Genomic DNA, 19,290 nt, shown 5'->3' with positions numbered 1-19,290 from the left:
GAGTACCCCGGTACTAACAACTCCCCGCCGTGCCCTTGATCACTGAAACTGTTTTTAGCACCGTAACTCTCTAAGATACCTGCACTCCTCTAATCCTAGCCTGTTGTACATCCTAGTTTCAATCACTTCACCATTGGTGCCTTTGCCTTCAGTTGTCAGGATCCGAAGGTCTGGAATTCCCTCAAATCTCTGTTTCCTTCTTTAAGATTCACTTCAAACAATATGTTACGATGGAAGTATTGAAAGTACGTGGATGTTTGCACACTTTCGCCTTTTTTGATTTCTTTCTGATGATGTCTGTAACTGTTTATAAAGCCAAAACTACCTCAATAAAATTGTTTATTAAAAAAAAAAGATTCACTTCAAAAGCTCCCTCATTTACCAAAGATTTGGAATTCTTTTGTGGCTTGGTGTCAACATTTGTTTGCTAACACTCGTGTTGAATGCCATGGGACATTTTTATTTTACTAAAGGCAATATATCATATTAGTCGTTATTGTTGTCGCTATAAATATTCCGGCCTCTGAACTCTTCCTCCTCAAGCAATTCACTGTGTTGAAATGAGAGGCAGCAGAAAAAGGTCAGCAGCGCGTCATCAGCCCCATGGAAAGGAAGGACAGTCAAGGTGAATAACGTAGGGCCATGCTCATGTCGGCCATTCTCCTCGAAGTCAACCCCAATTTGTTGTTCCTGACTGAAATCCATTCTCTCTCAACATGTCACTTTTTTGCTTCTCTCCTTTATGTTTCAGCTTGCAACCTTAGGTTAGGAGATGGCAAGAATTGCTTTCAGAAACCTATCGTCTACTTTATCTCTCTGTTGCCCTGAAGACTTTGGGGGTAAATCTTAAATTAAAAATTCACAAGCTAGGCTCCTGATAGGTTGACCAAGGACTACATTGTAAACTATCCCAGTCCACTAACCCGACATTGATGAAATCCTGAAATCCTGAACTCGAGGACAGAGCAGAACAGGAGATGATGCTTAAAGAACAATCATCAAATACCTTTCATTTTCCTTTCTCTGTAAATAACAGCTGAAATTAAATAATTACACAAGGAGGCTAGGCACTTTGGGGTCAAGTTTTACTTCAGGTGCATAGCAGTCAGTCAATTGCATGTAGCAGAATCCCATTTTTTCATATCTCATTCCAAACAGGCAGGCGTTCTGGCCACCCAACTCAGGACCCTACCCAAATGGGAATGGTTATGGCACGAGTAAACAAGTGGGCCACCTCCATTTACAGATTGCTGCCTTCCTGTACTGAGCACTTAAAATCCGCTCCTATCAGCCTAACTGATATGTAGAAAAATCATTATATGGGGAACGACTAAAGATACAGCACAATGCAGGAACAAAATGGATATGGGTGTGAGATAAAAGAATCAAACATTACCTGGTGGTCTTCTAAGCTCTCTGTAAATAAATTCTCTTCGCACTATCAGTTTGATTGCACTGGATATTTGTTCAGATGTCTGAATAAGGGCATCAAAAGTGCTAATCTGGAAAACAAATGAGAAACTAGGCAGAAAGGCCACATCCTGCAGCTCACTCAAGACTGAACGTCTGACACCAATGGAGATAACTTTCACTCCTTCCTTCCTTAAGGCACTGGCAGGTAAAGTGACATCATCCTCAGAAGCTGCTGAGGTAATTATTATTGCTATCTGAGGAACACCTTCGCCTTTCCGGCTGCCAGCAGACTTTGTGAAAAAGGTCCTGCGCAGGTATTGGATGGCACGGCCCATCTCTAAACCTGATCCTCCCCGAAAGGCAAAGCTGCGTTCGCTCCTTATGTAATTTGTCACCTGAATCTTTGTTATGTATGTATTCAGCAAAAATTCAGTGTGTGCATCAGTACTGTACTGGGCAAGACCAATACGGAACTTATCTGCCCCAACATCAAGTTGATTGACAATTCTGAAGATGAAGCTTCTGATCTGCTGGAATCCTGCGGCCCCCATGTTCTGAGAACCATCGACGAGGAAAACAATGTCAGCGTAACGCACTGCAAAAGCTGTAAAGTAGAAAACGGTAGATTAGTACAGAAAACCAATGTCAACGTTTTCTCACCCTTCCCAATGCCTCCCTGGATAACCTGACTGCCGAACAGCAGATGGACTAGCTATTTTGGGACAGATAGGAGATGAATGAAGACAAAGGAATTCCACAGAGCTAGACCACAGATAACAAATGGAGTTTGAATGCCAGTGGTGAATAGATGGTGGAGATAAATGGATGGTGGAGGTGAATGGATGGTGGGATGATGGAGGTGGATGGCTACAAGGAGGAATAGCACACTGCAATCACAGGGGATTACTTGAGAATTTTGACCAAGGTAGTCTCAGTGTTGTAAGTCTGAAGGCATTCATCAGTCTAGCAGAGAGCTCTGGGGATAAAGCTGAATGACATTAGAGACAGAAGAGGTTGTTAGAGATGGGGCAGAGAGGGGAAAGGATCAAAGGGTTGAGGATGGTCTTCTTGAACAGGTGCTAGTAGCTTTAAAAGGGAGGATGACTTTAGGAGAGAAGCCATGGATGGTGTCAGCGAGCGCTGGGCAAAGGAAAGGTAATCCTATGATTGGAAATTGGGTTGAGATGGAGTCAAGGGTGCAAGAGGTGGGGGCCATAGAGGGATTGAGCTTAGTGAAGGCTGAGAGAAAGGGAGATATTCATAGTTGGGGTAAGGGAAAACTTGCAAGAGTGGGTGAAGGCAAGGAAGGAGGCTGAGATGATTAATTAGTTAATCTGTGTCATGAAAAGGTCTGTGAGCACTTCACATTATCAGTTGGAGAGGATGATGAATGGGAGTCGGGGGGGGGGGGGTGAAATGGATTAAAAGGGCAGGTTAGGTCAACATAAAGGAGGGGATTTTCCTGATTTTTGCACCAGCACGATCTTCCTGTCCCTCCAAAGCCCACACCCCATGGATAGTTCCCCTGGCAGCAGGACGGGCGAGCCACGTAAAACACCACAGACTTCAACTGGACCAGAATATCCTGCCAGTGAACAATGGCGAGCCACTTCTGCCGCTGGAAAATAGGCTGGGGGAGGTAGGGAGGGGAGGGAAATCCCAGCTAAGGAGTTTGAGATTACCTTCACCCTCCAGGGTTGCCTGGGCATTGAGCAGGAGATAGAGAAAGAATTAAAATGGTCCATTCGGCTGTAACAGTTGTCAGTCGAGTCAAGTTTGTGACCAGCAGATTTGAATGATGTGAAGGTGTAAATATCAACGAAGGGGTGGGAACATTGGGGGGTGGTCAAGTCACAACAATTACCATTCATGTGGGTGTTGAAGATGGAAGAAAAGAATGAGGAGTTAACAACAGCAGTGGTGTTATAGAGCCGGGTGGCGAAAGGAAGGGTAGAAATAAAAAGGAGTGTTAAAGAATCAGCATTTCATATAGGTTTCCTATTAAATGGAGGCATTGTTGCTCACTTGAAAAGAATTTGCCTATGAATTGATGCTGCCTCCTTTACTGAAGTGAGAATTGTTTCCATGTTGAGATCTTAAGGCCAATTGTCTAAACAGCTGTTGCTGGCTGAGAGTATTGTGCTCTTGCCTCTCAGATGAGCACTGAAAGCTGGTATTACTGTTAAGGAAGATTTATTTATTGTTATACCTATCTGTGTATTATAGATTATACGTATGGGAGCTGGGTGAGGAGATTGAGGAGGGGACGTGGGCGGATGCCCTGGAAAGGGTGAATTCCTCCTCCTCTTGTGCGAGGCTTAGCCTCATACAGTTCAAGGTGCTACATAGGGCTCATATGACCGGGACGAGGATGAGCAGGTTCTTCGGGGGCGAAGACAGGTGTGCTAGGTGCCTGGGGAGCCCAGCGAACCATGCCCATATGTTCTGGGCATGCCCAGCGTTGGGGGATTTTTGGAAGGGGGTAGCAAGCACGGTGTCGAGGGTGGTAGGATCCAGGGTTGAGCCAGGCTGGGGACTCGCGATATTTGGGGTGGCAGCGGAGCCAGGAGTGCAGGAGGCGAAAGAGGCCGGTGTTCTGGCCTTTGCGTCCCTAGTAGCCCGGTGTAGGTTTTGCTTCAGTGGAAGGATGCGAGGCCCCCAAAGGTGGAGGCCTGGGTCAATGACATGGCGGGGTTCATCAAGTTGGAGAGGGTGAAATTCGCCCTGAGAGGGTCGGTGCAAGGGTTCTTTAGGCGGTGGCAGCCTTTCCTGGACTTCCTGGCGGAATGGTAGGGAAATAGGCCGGCAGCAGCAGCAACCCGGGGGGGGGGGTTTGGTTCGGTGAGAGGGAGAATTGTGTACATGGGTTAGTTGGATGTAGCGGGTGTTATCTCTTTCCTTTTTGTTGTTTGCTTTTTTGTTTTTGTAGTTGCTGGGGGGTGGGGAGTTGGTTGTTGTTCTTTGGTTTTTACTATGGTTGTCTTGTTAATATTGTTTTGTTGTTTATATTTTGTGAAAATCTTAATAAAAATTATTTTTTTTTAAATAGATTATACGTGTGTGCACTCCCTATTAACTTTTTCCATGGTAAATTCCTACATTCATTTTTATAATGGCCTCCAGTGACGATGCTATTGTGCCACCAGTGTTGGGAGGGTGTATTGTGATCAGTTTCCATGGGTGTTTCCATGAGAAACGTTGACCAAAAGGCCAGAAGTTGTGACATAAAAATGGAGAGTGAATAACTTGCCCGTGACCTATTCAAATTATCCCCACTGCTCCCTCTAGCTCCAGTTGGTGGCGAAATTCCTCATAACTGCTCCTTCTCCACTGCTGTTATTTTGCCAGCAAAGATCCACGGCAAGGTCACGTTGGAAGAGCAGGATGGTCACGTGAAGTTTACCTGCAACCATCTTTACTTTCCATGTGCAACAGCACAGGAGACATATATTTGCTTTCAAAATACTCATAAATGGTCATCACTGATTTTGTGCGGTATATTGTGAAGATTTCCTTCCATAAGTCTTCTACACGTGTACAGGGACATTGAACGACATTAACCGCCTGAAAATTTGCTTTAACAAATGGAATGAACTTTCATTTATGTCGCACCTTTCATGATGTTTGGATGTCCCAAATTGCTTTACAGTCAATTAAGTATTTTTGTATTAATGATTGTTGCAATGCAGGAAAGGAAGGTGCCACTATCTGCACAGCAAGATACCACAAACAGCAACAAGGCAATGACCAGATACTCTGCTTTAAGTACCTTCTTCCACATGGCACCATGGGATATTTTTTGTTCAGCTGCTAAAGCAGACGGGACCTCAGTTTGATCTTTCATTTAAAAGTCAGCACCTCGCACCGTGTAGCACTCCTTCAGTACTGCACTGATGTCAGCCAAAGTCACGTGTCAAACCTGAACCCACAACCTTCTGACTGGGATTACTACGAAGACAAGGTCATGCATTTAGGGAGATCAATCAGTTGTAGGGAGGGCGTTATTGCTCTGGAGAGAGTGCAGAGGAGGTTTACAAGAATGTTGTCAGGGCTAGAAAAGTGTGGCTATGAGGAGAGATTGGATAGGTTGGGGTTATTTTCCTTGGAACAAAGAAGGCTGAGGGGTGACTTAACTGAGGTGTACATAATTATGAGGGGAAGAGATAGGATGGACAGGATAAAATTGTTTCCCTTGGCGGAGAATTCTAGAAACAGGGTACACGGTGTAGAGGAGACATGAGGAAAAACGTTTTCACGCAGAGGGTAGTGGGAGTCTGGAATTCACTGCCCGAGTTGGTGGTGGAGGCAGAGACCCTAAACTCTTTTAAAAGGTATCTGGATCTGCACCTTAAGTGCTCTAAGCTACAGGTCTGTGGATCGGGCGCTGGAAGTTGGGATGAAAAAGGGAACCTCGGTGTCCTTGGGCTGGCATGGACAAGATGGGCTGAATGGACTCCTTCTAATGCTATAACGTTACTATGATTCTATGACAATCGTCATAAAAATTACAATTTGGAGCAAAGGCATTGCTAATCGCACCAACCTTGGATATGACCTTCGACAGTCCTGCACACTGAATCCAAGGTTCTATTTGCATTTTCATTCAGCATGTTAAAATTTGCAACATCGTAAGCATATCTCCGGACTGGTCTGCTGGAAATATCTCGAAGTTCCTTCTTTCCTTGGATATTAACTCCAATGACGTAAATTGTGACTCCGCTATTTCTCAGTCGGTTGGCAGCATCATCTACCTCACTGCTGGACTCCCCATCGGTGACCAGCACGGCAATCTGCTGCACGTTTTCTGCTGCCCTGCTGCCTGCTGATGGAACAAAATGTTGGCTCCTCAGGAACTCCAGGGCACTTCTGGTATCGGTCCCACCTCCCTTCTGTCGCAGGTTCTGCAGGTAGTTCAATATGTCATTCTTGGACGAATACTGATTCAGCAGAAACTCCGTCTTTGGGTTGTCGCTGTACTGAACCAGGCCAATCCTCACTTTGTTACCCGCAATATCCAGGCCGCTAACAAAACTGTACAGAAACTCCCTCACTTCTTCAAAGTTCTCATCACTTATACTGGATGAGCCGTCCACCACAAGGACAATATCAGCAAGTGTGGCTTTCCTGCAGGCTGAAACATACAAAAAGTAACACTTTCTCTTAAATGATTCTTGGTACCTACAAGTGGACAGCAGAGCTGACAATATGTTATTTACACCTCCCCTACCATTCCCACCCCCATACCAGTTTTGCAATAAACTACTCGCATCTGGTGAATATTTGTTTATTTTAAAGAGCGAGTTCCCAACACTTAGAGACCATCCCTCCTTATCTCAGACAATTCCCCCTGTATTGGGCAACTCTTTTTAGGTCAACCAAATATAAGAAAGGAAACAAACTTAGGGATAAAGCAAAAAAGGCTGCTCCCAATAGGGACACTGCCTGAATGTAACAAAGATCAATGGAAACTTAAAAACATCAAATGAGAGTGCAATTAAAGGGGGTCAATAATGCACACTGGGTATGGAAGGCCTCGATGATGCCTGTGGACACCGCATGCTCCCTTTCTAGGGACACCCCGGCCGCGAATATAGCCGTGGAAGAGGGGCAGGCAGTCTGGTCGGATCGCCCCCCTCGGTCGCCCGCTGCCTGGACCATAAATGGCGAACTTCGACAGGCCCAATTAAAAACAGGTTTAAAGGTGACAATTGGCCCCCAGTTGACTGTATTCTAATACCATGAGGGTTCTAGACAAAGAACAAGTCTAAGTCCTACTCCATTCAGATACCGAAGGGAGTCATATCCAGTGGGATATGGTGAGTGGATGCTATGCTATCTCTGTTCTTCCCAACTAAACTCTAAATAATAAGAAGCTAGGAACTGTGGAGGATCAGAAATTTAGAGATATGAAATGAAAAAATTAAATGAAATGAAATGAAAATGAAAATCGCTTATTGTCACGAGTAGGCTTCAATGAAGTTACTGCGAAAAGCCCCTAGTCGCCACATTCCAGCGTCTGTTCGGGGAGGCTGGTACGGGAATTAAACCATGCTGCTGGCCTGCCTTGGTCTGCTTTCAAAGCCAGTGATTTAGCCCAGTGTACTAAACCAGCCCCTGGTTGATATATATATTCAACGATCTCTAAAACCTAGTTGACAGCAATAAAAGTAATTTAAACAGGCGATTGGAAGGTTAGCCCTTAGGTCAAAAGAGGTTGGAGTACAAAGGGAAGAGAGATATTCTTCAGTTGTAAAAAGCTCTGGTTAGACCACATCTGGAGTACTGCAGGCAGGTTTAGGCACCATTCCTCAGGGAGGATATATTCCCTTGAGGGGTTGCAGCACAGATTCAACCAGAATGATAATGGACCTAAAAGTGGTAAATTATGAGGACAGATTGTATAAACGTGGCTTGGGTACACAAGATTAAGGGGCGACTGAGATGTTTAAGATGATTTCAGGATTTAATAACGTAGGTGGAGGAAAATGATCTCCTCTGTCGGAAGAGTGCAAACCAACAACATTAAGATTAAAGCTTGACTATTCGGGAAAGATATCAGGACAAAGTTCTTTACATAAAACATGGTGGAAATTCAGAAACCTCTCCTGCAAAAAGCTGCTGAGTCCACAGGTCAATTGAAAATTTCAAAACTGCAGTCTGTGGATTTTTGCTGGCTAAAGGAATTAAGGGAGATAAATAGTGGATAAATGGATGAGGATACGGAACAGCCACAATTTCATTGAAATGGCGGAACAGGCATGTGGAGCTCACTGGTGTTCTCCTCTTGCTGAGTTCCTCCCAGCAAGCTGGAAAACAGACAGACATGTCAGATGGGAACTCCCTTGGCACCTTCTGCAATTCAATTGATTGCATGAGAGTTCAGGAATGGCCATGTCCTTTTATTAAAAAATTATTCATTCACAGGATGTGGGAAACATTAGCTAGGCATTCATTGCCCCCCCTAATTGCCCTTGAGACGGTGGTGGTGAGCTGCCTTCCTGAACCGCTGCAGTCCATGCGGTGTAGGTACACCCACAGGGCTGTTAGGGAGGGAGGCCCAGGACTCTGACCCAGCGACAGTGAAGTAATGGCGATATAATTCCAAGTCAGGGTGATGTGTGGCTTGGAGGGGAATTTGCAGTTGGTGGTGTTCCCACGCATCTGTTGCCCTTGTTCTTGTAAGCGACAGAGGTTACAGGTTTGAAATGTGCTTCTGAAGGAGCCTTGGTGTGCTGCTCAAATGCAACTTGTTGGCAATGGTCATTACCTGGCACGTGTGGCATGAATGTATCACGCAATTGTGTCTGTTACAGGGATCCAGCCGAGGAAGGGGACTAGGGCGAGCAGCAAAGAGAGAAGTTGAAAATAAGTCTAAAAAGGGGGCTGAACTTAGCCAGAATGTTTAAAGAACAATAAAAAGGAAAGAGCTCAAACAGACACAACAGAGGGGCCCACCCTGGATGGCTCCTGAGGCACAATACCTGCTGTGACTTGTGAGACCCGAGATATTTGGCGAGTCACCTCTTCCACCCTGGTACAAACGAGTTGGATGACCGCCTGCGAAATCCCCCTCAGAGCGGCAAAGTCTGCCACATTGTATACAAACTTCTCAACCGGCTCACTGGCGATTTCCTCCAGTTCTTTCTCCACAGCATCCTTGATGCCGATGGCGTAGATGATGACGCCTCGATCTCTGAGTGCTTTTGCTGGCGGTCCAACACTGTCCTGAGATTGCCCGTCCGTGATGACAATGGCCACCTGCGGTACCCCCGTCGATGCCCTACTCCCTGCTGACTCCACAAAGTGCTTGTTCAGCATGAACCTCAGGCCCATCCCAGTTCTTGTCCCCCCTCCTTTGTATGGCAGTTGCTGTAGGTACCGCAGGATCTCATTCTTGTCACTATAGGTATTCAAGAAAAACTCAGTGCGAGGAGTTCCACTGTACTGGATGAGGCCTATCCGCACTTTGTCTTGTCCAACATCAAATCCATTCACGAGGGTATGGAGAAACTCTTGAACCTTTTTAAAATTTTGCAACCCAATACTCCAGGATCCATCCACCAGGAACACAATGTCCGCAACTGAGGATTCCCTGCAGGCTTCAAAATGGAAAGGAGCTACAATTACTGTGACTATCAGTACAGATTAATATTCATTAAGCATATTGCCATTCATTCTTCCCTGTTACAAATTGTAAAACTGAGACCCAAGTGAAGCACCTATTTAATTGCTACTGTTTTGACAGCGGTGAGTTTGAGAACTGTAGCTTGGGAATGTCCTTGCTTATCCACCTATTCCGCTACCGTAACTTTGCTGGCGTTGCAGTAAAAATCCGACAAAGTGATAACAGTGGTCTTGAGAGCCACTGCAAGCAAATCCGAGTGAAGATTAGCTCCAATGTCGGAATACCGGAAATGGATTGTCCTCCAATAATCCGGCATGCTTTTGTTTGATATATGATTGGTGTGCTTCTTTCTGAATGGAGAAAGGTGTTTCCAATGCACAAGGTAAAGCATCCCGGTGTGGATGAGAGCCAAATCATGTTTCAAAATGGAATTAAACCTGATTGAGGTGTTAGTTGGCAGAGAATTGAGATTTGTCCAATTGCTCAAATTCACGTTTCCCTCACAATTATATTGAATTACATTGAATTATATCGTTACTGTGTGTGGGGATATGGGGGTGTAGAAGAGATGGGGATAAAATATGTCTGTTGGTGGACACACTGCTGTTTTATCCATCTCCCACTGTCATTGAGAAGATAGACAGATTTTTAATTAGTAATGGGTTGAAGGTTTATGGTGAATAGACAGGAAAGTGGAGTTGAGGTCAAGAGGAGATCACCCATAATCGTATTGAATGGCGGAGCAGGCAGGAAGGGCTGAATTACTTAGTCCTGCTCCTCGTTCTTATGTTCACATTCCTTCCAAATTCTGGTGGCACAGTGGTTAGCACTGCTGCCTCACAGCGCCAGTGACCCGGGTTCAATTCCACCCTTGGGTGACTGTATGGAGTTTGCACATTCCTCCTGTGTCTGCGTGGGTTTCCTCTGGGCGCTCCGGTTTCCTCCCATAGTCCAAAGATGTGGAGTTGTGGGATTATGCGGATAGGGTGGGGGAATGGACCTAGGTAGGGTGCTCTTTCAGAGGGTCGGTGCAGACTCGATGGGCCGAATGGCCTCCTTCTGCACTGTAGGGATTCTATGGATTCAATGCATTCACCTGGTTGTTCTACTGTGCATCCTTCCCAATGTTGTTTTGGAAGCTAAGTTCCTGTAGCCACATTTAATATTTAAATTATATGCGCTCTCCCAGTGATCTATTTTCATATTTTAAAGTTTGTATTTGGTATTTTTGCTGTGATTACAAAGGGAGAGAATCATCGATTTTTGCAGGGACAATGTAACCTTTTGTATCAAGACACGAGAATGTAGTGAGCTTTTGGATTGCAGGTGGCATTGTTAATGGGAGGGGGCACATTTGTCAGTGCTTCTAGAACACCAAGCTGGACAGACAGAGTTCTGAAAGGACTCTCTCTCTCTCTCTCTCTAAAAGGCTTTGTACCAATATAGGCAAGTGGAAACCTGATTGTTAATTCACTAGTGGTATTTAAAATATATGGGTTTGCTTAATTGGAATCTAGAGGCAGGTTTCAGGAAGCAAGTTTAGGTGTTGTAATTATTAACTGTAAAGCTATTTCTTTGTTGCTAATGTGCTTAATTTTGTGTTTAAATTAGTTTGTGTTACCATAAAGGCTGTCAGTGTTAGCACTCCTGTGGTGCAGTAACGTTTAGCTCAGTTTTACCAAATGCAAATTATGGATTCTACTCCGGGGTGTTATCCAAAAGTTGGGGTTCTGGTCCAGATCCATGACAATATCCTCGAGGTGCATCCCTGTTATTATCAAGTGGTGGCCACTTCTCGTCTCCGCCTGTATTTTATGGATGGTGAGTTATAATAATCTTTATTGTCACAAGTAAGCTTGCATTAACACTGCAATGAAGTTACTGTGAAAAACCCCCTGTCGCCACATTCCGCCACCTGTTCGGGTACACAAAGGGAGAATTCAGAATGTCCAAATTGCCTAATAGCATGTCTTTCGGGTCTTGTGGGAGGAAACCGGAGAACCAGGAGGAAACCCACGCAGACACGGCGTGAACGTGCAGACTCCGCACAGTGACCCAAGCCGGGGATCGATCCAGAGAGTCTGCCGCTGTGAAGCAACAGTGCTAATCACTGTGCTACCGTGCCGCCCCAGCAGTCCAGCGACAGGTCAGAAACCCAGCGAGTAATACTGCTCAAGCTTTAAGGGGGCCTCTGATTGGCCAGCAGCTCTCAGAGGGATGGATTTCTTCTTGAGATGGGGGCGAGGCCGAGGTTTTGCCTCAAGACAAATCGCTAAGGGGCCACGGAATTGATCAGGAACGGAAAATATGCCCACTGTAGCATCAACTCACAATACCAATACCTTGCATGTAAAATCCAGGCCCAGGTTACTTACAGGTGGACTGTGATTTAAAATGCTTTTTTTTGTGCTGAAACCATTTTTCAGTTACATTAGTCAAACCTTACCACTCTTAAATAAATCAAAGGCAATTTTTTAATACAATATTTTACGCATTATATTTTTAAATGCAGATTTTGTGTTTTGCCACTTGCAAATGATTTTCAGCAGATATTCGGAGAAACCACTTTTCAAAACTCTAAAAGCAATAAAGGTGATATAAATTGGGCCAGTTACAGGGAAAAAAACTTCTCCAACATTTTGGGTGTAGTTTGCACTAGAGTCGCTGATTGTGCTCAAAGGTGGAACTACCCCATTGCCTCACTGGAGCCCTAACCCCACAAGAGACAATTTTACAAGTCATGGATAACATTTTCCATTTGTCACATAATGAGAATAAAATTATGGAGCATTTGCTGTCTTTCGGCGTGCCAGGGGCTAATGGAGAGAGAGAGCAGGAGAATTTCTCTGCTTTTCCCTTGATATTCCAGAGATAAACAGAGTCAATATTGCAACTGAAGGGCATGTTACCAGTCTGCTGAGTGTCGGTAGGGGGGAAACTTGTTGTGAAAAGGAGGGTAATCAGTACAGCTTCCAACTGAGCCATGTTGACAGAAAGGCTGACGATCTCCCTAAAGAAGCAAAAACAAAAAGGCAAAGTGGTTACGTGCAGTTGTCAGATACTGGGACTTTAAAATTGGAAATCTAGCTCTCCATTGCAACTGATCATCCAGCAATTCCGCACGACGGTCAGAAACTCAGCAGTTCTCCACAACGCCGACGGTGAAGTACCCGCATCTTTCCTGGAGTCTTCAATGACACACAGATTTGTCTGTTTGGTTCCAAAGAGGAATATTTCACTAAGCACATAATTAATGATGCTTTAAGTTAGGTTTTCGCTCTGTAGCTCCACTCTCACGTTTGAGAGAAGCAACCCAGTCATTTACTAGACTATTGTAGCAGGGCTAGCCGCAACAAATAAAGTTCCCACACCCCTTTGGTATTACCCGACCATTTAACGCCATAACCTGCCCAACAGCATAACTGCTGACACATATGCAACAAGTGTGCAAAACCGATAAAAGCACTGCATTCACCAAATGAGAAGAATTGGCTCCAAGTGGACGTTATTTGCATGGAAACATGTTGGTGATGTGTGTGACTTTCCTTTAAGACCGGCCATAAATGAACCATCGCTTAATGGAATTATAATATTGCATTTAAATGAAACCTACTAAAACCTCTGCTTAGAACAGAGGTACTATAGACCTTCCCTGTGTACATTTAGAGTGAGCTCCAAACGCTCCATGAGCATTTGATCCCTGTTCCAGTTTTACAATCTCCCCCCAATATTGGCTTCTCCTATTTATTTTGATTGGCATTTTAATGGAAAATATTTTCTTTTTACCATCCCCGTTATTTTGAATGTTTGTATGGAATTAAAAGTAGTTGAATACTTTAAAATGAAAGACATGCCTATCACCATCTCACAACGTCTCAAAGCGCTGTACAACCATGAAGTACTTCTGAAGTGTGGTCACTTCTGTAATGCAGCAAACACAACGGCTAATTTGAACACAATGAGGTCCCATAAACAGTGATGAGATAACCGATCAACTAACGTGTTTTAGTGATGCCCGGTGAAGATTGAAATATTTGCCAAGATAAAGAAGGTTGAAAGAATTCCCCTGCTTCCTCGAATAGTTCACTCACCTCATGAAGAAAGCTAATGATTCCAAATAAACCTGTTGGACTTCAACCTGGGGTGGGATTCTCCGGCAACTGGCTGGATGGCCCAACGCCGGCGCCAAGAATGGCGCGATCCACTCTGGCGTCAGGCAGCCCAGAAGTTGCGGAATCTTCCACACTTCCGGGGGCTAGGCCGGGCGCCGGAGGGGTTGGTGCCGCGCCAACCGACGGCGAAGGGCCGTCGTGGGCCAGCGCAAGTTGGCGCATGTGCAGAACCGCCGGCGTGTTCTGGCGCATGCGCAGAACTGCCAGCGTGTTTCCTGGGCATGCGCAGGGGGTTTCTTCTCCGCACCAGGTATGGCGGAGCCCTACTAAGGCCGGTGCGGAGGGAAAGAGTGCCCCCACGGCACAGGCCCGCCCGCAGATTGGTGGGCCCCGATCGCGGGACAGGCCACCGTGGGGGCCTCCCCCTGGCCGGAACTCCGCACGCGCCCCCCGAGAACTCCAGTAGATGGCACACAAGCCACGTCCCTCCGTGATGGACCATGTCCATTTCATGCCGACGGGACTGGCCGGAAACGGGCGACCGCTTGGCCCATGGGGGCCCAGAGAATTGTCGGGTGGGGCCGCTGCCAACGGCCCCTGACCGACGTGGCGTGATCTCTGCCCCCGCCCGAAAACCGGCGCCGGAGAATTATGACAGCCGGCAGGTGGGTCGGAGAATCCCGTCCTGGTATTGTAAGACTTCTTACAGTGCCCAACGCAGTCCAGCGCTGGCATTTCCACACCCTCAAATAGTGGGGTGAGATATTTTAAGCCCACCTCATCATGGTTTAATGTCCCATCAGAAAGTTACCAACTCTCCCTCCGTACTGCAATAGAGTAGCAGCCTAAATTGTTGCACTCAGAAAAAGGAATTTGACTTAAACTGAACTATTTCCAAAACTTCAGCAATACTGAAAATACCAGGCAAAATCTAGCAAATGTGAAATCGGTACACTTGCCAGGTAGATTTTTGAAAATAACAACAATTTATATTATATTAATACAATAAAATGTCCCAAGGTTCTTTGTAGGAGCATCATTTTACATTGAGCCATAAAAGGAAATATTGTAACCGATACTATCACATTGGTGTGGTGGGAAAAGCTTATAATGGGATGTCTCGTTTGGACAGTCGCCTGATGGCTTCCTGAGATGCCGAGTGGAGACAAGTGATGACTCCGGCAATAAATCTTAGTGGGCAGGTTAATAAGAACATAAGAACTAGGAGCAGGAGTAGGCCATCTGGCCCCTCGAGCCTGCTCCGCCATTCAATTAGATCATGGCTGATCTTTTGTGGACTCAGCTCCACTTTCCGGCCCGAACACCATAACCCTTAATCCCTTTATTCTTCAAAAAACTATCTATCTTTATCTTAAAAACATGTAATGAAGGAGCCTCAACTGCTTCACTGGGCAAGGAATTCCATAGATTCACAACCCTTTGGGTGAAGAAGTTCCTCCTAAACTCAGTCCTAAATCTACTTCCCCTTATTTTGAGGCTATGCCCCCTAGTTCTGCTGTCACCCGCCAGTGGAAACAACCTGCCCGCATCTATCCTATCTATTCCCTTCATAATTTTAAATGTTTCTATAAGATCCCCCCTCATCCTTCTAAATTCCAACGAGTACAGTCCCAGTCTACTCAACCTCTCCTCATAATCCAACCCATTCAGCTCTGGGATTAACCTAGTGAATCTCCTCTGCACACCCTCCAGCGCCAGTACGTCCTTTCTCAAGTAAGGAGACCAAAACTGAACACAATACTCCAGGTGTGGCCGCACTAACACCTTATACAATTGCAACATAACCTCCCTAGTCTTAAACTCCATCCCTCTAGCAATGAAGGACAAAATTCCATTTGCCTTCTTAATCACCTGTTGCACTTGTAAACCAACCTTCTGTGACTCATGCACTAGCACACCCAAGTCTCTCTGAACAGCGGCATGCTTTAATATTTTATCGTTTAAATAATAATCCCATTTGCTGTTATTCCTACCAAAATGGATAACCTCACATTTGTCAACATTGTATTCCATCTGCCAGACCCGAGCCCATTCACTTAACCTATCCAAATCCCTCTGCAGACTTCCAGTATCCTCTGCACTTTTCGCTTTACCACTCATCTTAGTGTCATCTGCAAACTTGGACACATTGCCCTTGGTCCCCAACTCCAAATCATCTATGTAAATTGTGAACAATTGTGGGCCCAACACGGATCCCTGAGGGACACCACTAGCTACTGATTGCCAACCAGAGAAACACCCATTTATCCCAACTCTTTGCTTTCTATTAATTAACCAATCCTCTATCCATGCTACTACTTTACCCTTAATGCCATGCATCTTTATCTTATGCAGCAACCTTTTGTGTGGCACCTTGTCAAAGGCTTTCTGGAAATCCAGATATACCACATCCATCGGCTCCCCGTTATCTACTGCATTGGTAATGTCCTCAAAAAATTCCACTAAATTAGTTAGGCATGACCTGCCTTTTACGAACCCATGCTGCGTCTGCCCAATGGGACAATTTCTATCCAGATGCCTCGCAATTTCTTCCTTGATGATAGATTCCAGCATCTTCCCTATTACCGAAGTTAAACTCACTGGCCTATAATTTCCTGCTTTCTGCCTACCTCCTTTTTTAAACAGTGGCGTCACGTTTGCTAATTTCCAATCCACCGGGACCACCCCAGAGTCTAGTGAATTTCGGTAAATTATCACTAGTGCATCTGCAATTTCCCTAGCCATCTCTTTTAGTACTCTGGGATGCATTCCATCAGGGCCAGGAGACTTGTCTACCTTTAGCCCCATTAGCTTGCCCATCACTCCCTCCTTAGTGATAACAATCCTCTCAAGGTCCTCACCTGTCATAGCCTCATTTCTATCAGTCGCTGGCATGTTATTTGTGTCTTCCACTGTGAAGACCGACCCAAAAAACCTGTTCAGTTCCTCAGCCATTTCCTCATTTCCCATTATTAAAACTCCCTTCTCATCCTCTAAAGGACCAATATTTACCTTAGCCACTCTTTTTTGTCTTATATATTTGTAAAAACTTTTACTGTCTGTTTTTATATTCTGAGCAAGTTTACTCTCATACTCTATCTTACTCTTCTTTATAGCTTTTTTAGTAGCTTTCTGTTGCCCCCTAAAGATTTCCCTCTAATCTCCCAGCAATCTTTGCCACTTTATATGCTTTTTCCTTCAATTTGATACTCTCCCTTATTTCCTTAGATATCCACGGTCGATTTTCCCTCTTTCTTCCGTCCTTCCTTTTTGTTGGTATAAACCTTTGCTGAGCACTGTGAAAAATCGCTTGGAAGGTTCTCCACTGTTCCTCAACTGTTCCACCATAAAGTCTTAGCTCCCAGTCTACCTTAGCTAGTTCTTCTCTCATCCCCTTGTAATCTCCTTTGTTTAAACACAAAACACTAGTATTTGATTTTACTTTCTCACCCTCCATCTGTATTTTAAATTCCACCATATTGTGATCGCTCCTTCCGAGAGGATCCCTAACTATGAGATCATGAATCAATCCTGTCTCATTACACAGGACAAGATCTAGGACCGCTTGTTCCCTCGTAGGTTCCATTACATACTGTTCTAGGAAACTATCGCGGATACATTCTATAAACTCCTCCTCACGGTTGCCTTGACCGACCTGGTTAAACCAATCGACATGTAGATTAAAATCCCCCATGATAACTGCTGTACCATTTCTACATGCATCAGTTATTTCTTTGTTTATTGCCTGCCCCACCATCTCGTTACTATTTGGTGGCCGATAGACTACTCCTATCAGTGACTTTTTCGCCTTACTATTCCTGATTTCCACCCAAATGGATTCAACCTTATCCTCCATAGCACCGATGTCATCCCTTACTATTGCCCGGATGCCATCCTTAAATAACAGAGCAACACCACCTCCCTTACCATCCACTCTGTCCTTCCGAATAGTTTGATACCCTCGGATATTTAACTCCCAGTCGTGACCATCCTTTAACCATGTTTCAGTAATGGCCACTAAATCATAGTCATTTACGATGATTTGTTCCACCAACTCATTTACTTTATTCCGAATACTACGAGCATTCAGGTAAAGTACACTTATGTTGGTTTTTTTACCTCTGTTTTGAATCTTAACATCTCCAGTTTTATTCCTTTTGTTATTACTGGGCCTATTTACTGTGCTCCCCTCAGTCACTGTACCTTGTACTGTCGCCCTTATGGATTTCTGACTATGTCTTCTCTGCCTTGCACTTTTCCCCTTACTTCCTTTTGTTTCTGTCCCTGTTTTACTACCTTCCAACTTCCAGCATTGGTTCCCATCCCCCTGCCACATTAGTTTAAACCCTCCCCAACAGCTCTAGAAAACACCCCCCCTAGGACATCGGTTCCAGTCCTGCCCAAGTGCAGACCGTCCGGTTTGTACTGGTCCCACCTCCCCCAGAACCGGACCCAATGCCCCAGGAATTTGAATCCCTCCCTCTTGCACCATCTCTCGAGCCACGCATTCATCCTATCTATCCTGACATTCCTACTCTGACTAGCTCGTGGCACTGGTAGCAATCCTGAGATTACTACCTTTGAGGTCCTACTTTTTAGTTTAACTCCTAACTCCCTAAATTCCGCTTGTAGGACCTCATCCCGTTTTTTGCCTATATCGTTGGTGCCTATGTGCACCACGACAGCTGGCTGTTCACCCTCCCCCCCCAGAATGTCCTGCAGCCGCTCCGAGACATCCTTGACCCTTGCACCAGGGAGGCAACATACCATCCTGGAGTCTCGATTGCGTCCACAGAACCGCCTGTCTACTCCCCTGACGATCGAGTCCCCTATCACTATAGCCCTGCCATTTTTCTTCCTGCCCTGCTGTGCAGCAGAGCCAGCCACGGTGCCATGAACCTGGCTGCTGCTGCCTTCCCCTGGTGAGCCATCTTCCTCAACAGTATCCAAAGCGGTATATCGGTTTTGCAGGGAGATGACCGCAGGGGACACCTGCACTGCCTTCCTACTCTTGCTCTTTCTTTTGGTCACCCATTGTCTATCTCCCTCAGTAACCTTCACCTGCGGTGTGACCAACTCGCTAAACGTGCTATCCACGACTTCCTCAGCATCGCGGATGCTCCAAAGTGAGTCCATCCGCAGCTCCAGAGCCGCCAAGCGGTCTAACAAGAGCTGCAACTGAACACACTTCTTGCACGTGAAGGAGCCAGGGACAGTGGACGTGTCCCTGAGCTCCCACATCGCACACGAGGAGCATGACACGCTCCTGCCATGTCTTAAACCCTTGGTAAACTTAAACAACTAGAATTTCAAAATAAAAAAACCCAGACATGGCACGTGCACCAAGGACTCAGCACATCAGTTCCCAAAGAAATTTCCGGGACATTCCACTGGCATCATTTCAATGGAAAATCTAATGTGATGTCTTTCATGGGTCTGGGATTCATGGTCACAACTGCACTTTGGGTCATCCTCGACCTTGCTCTTAAGGAGCAGGTGGCTGCATTGGTTCCTGAGGCTGTTTGTTTCCAACAACTGCATCCATCTGGATAATAAGTCAATGGCAGCTGCACAAATATTAACTGCTGCTTCCCAAAATGGCCAATGCGGTTTTGAGCTTTTCTTGGGATTTTAGGAAGC

General features: G+C 45.4%; 1 protein-coding gene across 1 annotated transcript in view; it reads right to left on the bottom strand.

Annotated features, from left to right (window-relative positions):
• Positions 1–19,290, bottom strand: part of LOC119965585 (collagen alpha-6(VI) chain-like) — a 165,075-nt gene that overhangs the window by 130,052 nt on the left and 15,733 nt on the right. Inside the window, exons 2-5 of the mRNA XM_038796376.1 lie at positions 12,448–12,548; positions 8,895–9,512; positions 5,957–6,544; positions 1,397–2,017 (exon numbers count right to left, since the gene is read on the bottom strand). Coding sequence (XP_038652304.1) covers positions 1,397–2,017; positions 5,957–6,544; positions 8,895–9,512; positions 12,448–12,523 — 1,903 coding nt within the window. The 5' untranslated portion in view covers positions 12,524–12,548. The remainder of the gene's footprint in view (positions 1–1,396; positions 2,018–5,956; positions 6,545–8,894; positions 9,513–12,447; positions 12,549–19,290) is intronic.

The sequence above is a fragment of the Scyliorhinus canicula genome, chromosome 5 (genome assembly GCF_902713615.1).
Source record: "Scyliorhinus canicula chromosome 5, sScyCan1.1, whole genome shotgun sequence".
NCBI lineage: Eukaryota > Metazoa > Chordata > Chondrichthyes > Carcharhiniformes > Scyliorhinidae > Scyliorhinus > Scyliorhinus canicula.
Note: the sequence above shows the minus strand (reverse complement) of the source record. Positions and strands in the feature narration are given on the sequence as shown.